Raw genomic sequence first — 5264 nt, 5'->3', positions numbered from 1 at the left:
TCGTCTTGCTCCAGAAAAATCACTAGCCAGCTCAAACCCGATTCTTGCTCATCTTGCTGCCATTTTCGATCTCCTTACTCAAAAGCTCCATTCACAAAACTGATTTGAGGGATTGTTCTTCGGTATGTGACTCCTCCAATGGTCCAATTAGTTTTTGTTCTAGTGCCTTATTCATTGCAAAATTTTGCTGCTTAGGTGACCCTGTTCTTGAGCTTGCATGTCAAATTTATGTGGTCAAAAGTAGTTTTAATGCATGATATAGCCTCTAGGCACTTGTAGGAGTAGTTGCTATCAATTTTGTTGAGTTTGGTTCACTTTTATTTTTAAGTTACTAAAAAATTTAGAAATTTTTCAGAGGAAGAAATATGTTTAGGAAAATGTACCAAGGTGGTTCCTCAAGGAAGCAAGGCCCAAGGCCCGCAATACGTGAGCTGGACAATGAACTACCAAGAGATGCTCAAGTGCGGCCTTGTGAATGGTCGTTAGAGGACTTCATGGTTCAGGCAGGAATTAAGGAGGAATTTGAAGCATATGTGCGTAACGCTGATCTTGAGAGCTTCGTGGCAGATAAGTGCCCTCAGTACTACTACCTAACTGATTCATTTGTGAGAAGGTTTAAATTTACATCATCACGCAATTCTCAAACTGTCCTATTTGATCTTTACTATTTGTTCATTGCTGGATATCTTGGAGTATTTTGCCTTTAAGCCGTCGCCCCAGTTTAATGTGCGAGTACACAGGGGACTCAAAAGATCCTCGATGGCACACTGAAATTCAGTTAACGGACGTTGAAATCACTGAAGCTGTTAAAAAGATACTGAATGAATCGGTGGCTGTCTGCAGCAAAACAGGGCTAAGTCCCTTCTGCGTTTTGAATAAATCGCCAGCTATAAGAATTTGCCTAACTCCTGTTTGTACCTGATATTCTTGACTTTTTCTTATAACCTTTGTCAATCTTTTAACAGGGTGACGTCCCATTTTGGAAGAAGAAACCTTAGGATAAACCGGCCAAGACCCCTCGTCCCAAGACAAAGGTCGTCAAAAAACCTGCTAAGAAGAAAACAACTGAATCCACCGGGCTGAACCTCGACGAGGATCTTTATAATCTGGACTCATAGGTAGAACTTGATTCTCTTGGTTCATTTTTCATACACCTCATTGACAATGACCCTTATCAGGAGGACGCTGAAGCTAGCCGGGATGAAGATGTAGAGGTAATTATTCTTTCCTTCGGTTCAGATCCTCAACCAAAACAGAAAAACCGTCAAGCAAACTGGAAAGTAAAATTTTCACACCCTCTAGCTTATCTGGATCCCAACTTTCTTTTGAAGAAATAGCAGCATGAATCTCGCCGCACAACCCGGCACAGTGGCCATGTAGCTACTTCAGTCGGTTTACCGAACACTCCAACCCGGAAACGTCGATCGGAGGTCTCATATATTTCTGATACTCCTTATCCCAAGGTGGGTTATTTCAGGCAACCTCTTAATCCGTCTGATTCAAACTATCAGGGAACACCTCATTCATCATCCAGCGAGTCAATGGCCACACAACTCCCTCCTCTCAAGACTGTTCCTGGGTGAACACTTTAAACTTAACTCTTTGACGCTTTATACTTGTTTGTTATACTAACCTTTATATCTTTTCCTTTCAGAGCCAAGGCCAGGCCTAGCAAAAAGGCCAAATTGAATAAACCAACTGATGATAAACCGACTGATGATAATCCGGTTGATGATAACCCGGAACAGATCCCAGAACAATTTGAGCCTAATGTTGACGCTATACATGATGATCCGCCACCAGAACATCATGAAAGCTTTGCTGAACCGATGGAAGAGGATCCCACCGGCCATGCTACTGACCCGCCAAGCCCGGCTAAAGCTGCAGACAAGCCGCCAAGCCCAGCCAAAGCAGCTAATGACCAATCGGATGATGTCATTGTCACCAGCGTCGGCCACACCACCCCTGGCAATCCTATCGCTTTATCAACGCATAGTGCCAAGGAAGAGTTTTCTGCTATGGATAAGGGCAAGTGGAAAATGGATTTATCCAGCTATGCCCACCTCAACGCCCAAGAGATTCATTCTGGCTTCTTAAATCGCCTGTATACAAGCCGCGACTATGAAGCCGGTTTAGTGGGCCTTATGATGGAGCGATATGAGGTAAACACTGTTAACTCTTCATAATTGTTTCTCTTGTGTCCAATTTCTAATATCAACTCCAGCAGCCCCCAGGGCCGGTTTATGATATCATCATGAACCGGGACTTTGTAATGCTTCAACTTTTGCCTGCGTAGTCCCCAAGGGCCGGTTTATCGTTTCAGGATGAACTGGGACTTTAAAGTATGAATCTTGCAATTTTTGCTTGTGTAGCCCCCAGGGATCGGTTTATACCTTTAGGATGAATCGGTACCTTTTTGTCGTGAAGCTTCCAAAACTCTTGACACCATCTTTGTAAACCGATTGATGAAGAAAAATCCATAATTTTGACTTGAGAAAATATACATTAGCCCCCAAGTGCCAAGTGTATAAGTTGTTATGTGCTTGGGACTTGAAAATGTTAGTTGATAAAAGCCATACGCATTAGCCCCCAAGTGCCAAGTGTATAACCTGTTATATGCCTGGGACTTCAAATATGCATTACTAACTCATTACATGTTGCTTGCAGGCCGATCTAAGCCAAAAAGTATCTCAAATCACCGACCTTCAGGAAAATATCAAGTCCCAACAGGCAGAAATTTCCAAGGCTAAAGAAGAGCTGACTGGCGCTTTAACAGCCATGGAACAACTGAAAGAAGGCTTTAAAGGCGAACGGGCAGGATGGGACGCTGAAAAAGCAACTCTGCTAAAGCGGGCGGAGGACGCTGGAACAACTCTTAAACCGGTAGCAGAAGAATTGACTGGCTTGAAGCAGCAAATCAATGCCATGACCACTGCTGTGTTTGGTAAGTACCCTTATGATAAGCTTCAACATGTATTATCCCATAAACTGTCGGTTTATCAATATGTTCAATGATGCAGGATCTCGCATTACCCACCTGGGCTCTGATATGCAGAAGAAGTTGAAGGCTGCCTATACTCTTATAGAGCAGTTATATACCGGCGCACAACGGATCATTTGCACTGCCGCTCATAACAAACCACCCCCAAACCTGATCAAGGAAACGTTAGAAAAGTTGTCAATGCTGCCTGCCCAGTTGGACGAGTTAAAAAGATCAGCTGCAAGGGTGGGTGCTCTGACTGCGCTAATCCGGGCTAATGCCTGGATACCAGATCTTGACTCGGCCGATATAGGACGCAGCTATCCGAGCATAAAGGAAGATGGGTTAGAGTTTGATAATGATGATCTTCGAGCTTTGACAAAGGAAATGCGCCCATTAGCGAGCAAACTGGCCGAAGAAACAGATCTCTCTCACTATCAGCCGGTTTATGATGTTGACAACAAATGACTTGTTGCACCAACTCATGATGTGGAGAATCTTATCCCACCAATCCGTAAGCATACCTACGCTCCTGATGTTGACCCCTCCACCCTTATAAGCGACGAAGCTGTATTCAAGGCCCTAACTGGAATCGACTGGACCACCATTGATTTCCAGCCGCTGGGTGGAGAGGAGGAGGGTGAACCGGTGCAGGATGATTGATGACCCACAAGTATAGGGGATCTATCATAGTCCTTTCGATAAGTAAGAGTGTCGAACCCAACGAGGAGCAGAAGGAAATGATAAGCGGTTTCCAGCAAGGTATTCTCTGCAAGTACTAAAATAAGTGGTAACATATAGTCTTGTGATAGGATAATTTGTAACGAGCAACAAGTAACAAAAGTAAATAAAGTGCAGCAAGGTGTCCCAATCCTTTTTGTAGCAAAGGACAAGCCTGGAAAACTCTTATATAGAGAAAAGCGCTCCCGAGGACACATGGGAATATCGTCAAGCTAGTTTTCATCATGTTCATATGATTCACGTTCGGTACTTTGATAATTTGGTATGTGGGTGGACCGGTGCTTGGGTACTGTCCTTACTTGGACAAGCATCCCACTTATGATTAACCTCTATTGCAAGCATCCGCAACTACAACAAAAGTATTAAGGTAAACCTAACCATAGCATGAAACATATGGATCCAAATCAGCCCCTTACGAAGCAATGCATAAACTAGGGTTTAAGCTTCTGTCACTCTAGCAACCCATCATCTACTTATTACTTCCCAATGCCTTCCTCTAGGCCCAAATAATGGTGAAGTGTTATGTAGTCGATGTTCACATAACACCACTAGAGGGGAGACAACATACATCTCATCAAAATATCGAACGAATACCAAATTCACATGACTACTAATAGAAAGACTTCTCCCATGTCCTCAGGAACAAATGTAACTACTCACAAAGCATAATCATGTTCATAATCAGAGGGGTATTAATATGCATATAGGATCTGAACATATGATCTTCCACTAAATAAACCAACTAGCATCAACTACAAGGAGTAATTAACACTACTAGCAACCTACTAGTACCAATCCCGGACTTGGAGACAAGAATTGGATACAAGAGATGAACTAGGGTTTTGAGAGGAGATGGTGCTGGTGAAGATGTTGATGGAGATTGCCCTCTCCCAATGAGAGGAGCGTTGGTGATGACGATGGCGATGATTTCCCCCTCCTGAAGGGAAGTTTCCCTGGCAGGACAGCTCTGTCGGAGCCCTAGATTGGAGTTTCATCCGAGGAGATGGCTTATGATTATTTCCTCATCGAAAGACTCCATATAGCAGAAGATGGCCATCGGAGGGCCACACGAGGTAGGGGGCGCGCCCAGGGGGGTTGGGCGCGCCCCCACCCTCGTGGGCAGGGTGTGGCCCCCCTGGTGAACTTCTTGCGCTCAGTATTTTTTATATATTCTGAAAACGTCTTCCGTGAAGTTTCAGGACTTTTGGAGCTGTGCAGAATAGGTCTCTAATATTTGCTCCTTTTCCAGCCCAGAATCCCAGCTGCCGGCATTCTCCCTCTTTATGTAAACCTTGTAAAATAAGATAGAATAGGCATAAGTATTGTGACATAATGTGTAATAACAACCCATAATGCAATAAATATCGATATAAAAGCATGATGCAAAATGGACGTATCAACTCCCCCAAGCTTAGACCTCACTTGTCCTCAAGCGAAAGCCGAAATCGAAAAATATGTCCACATGTTTAGAGATAGAGGTGTCGATAAAAGTAAAATATGGACATGAGGGCATCATGATCATTCTTAGAACAGCAACTTACAT

General features: G+C 43.6%; 1 protein-coding gene across 2 annotated transcripts; it reads left to right on the top strand.

The window, feature by feature from the left end:
- Positions 1-437: 437 nt before the first annotated feature.
- LOC125539158 lies at positions 438-3741 on the top strand. Of its 2 annotated transcripts, none has more exons than XM_048702530.1 (7): positions 438-1118; positions 1179-1214; positions 1338-1430; positions 1512-1579; positions 1655-2162; positions 2668-2944; positions 3021-3741. In XM_048702530.1, the coding sequence occupies exons 4-7, from the start codon at positions 1542-1544 to the stop codon at positions 3446-3448; spliced, it is 1251 nt and encodes a 416-aa protein (XP_048558487.1). In that variant the 5' UTR covers positions 438-1118; positions 1179-1214; positions 1338-1430; positions 1512-1541; the 3' UTR covers positions 3449-3741. The 2 variants fall into 2 exon arrangements, with proteins under 2 accessions (XP_048558487.1, XP_048558486.1); XM_048702529.1 differs by having other exon boundaries at positions 1332-1430.
- Positions 3742-5264: the final 1523 nt, after the last annotated feature.

This window comes from Triticum urartu, chromosome 2 (genome assembly GCF_003073215.2).
Source record: "Triticum urartu cultivar G1812 chromosome 2, Tu2.1, whole genome shotgun sequence".
Classification (NCBI taxonomy): domain Eukaryota; kingdom Viridiplantae; phylum Streptophyta; class Magnoliopsida; order Poales; family Poaceae; genus Triticum; species Triticum urartu.
Note: the sequence above shows the minus strand (reverse complement) of the source record. Positions and strands in the feature narration are given on the sequence as shown.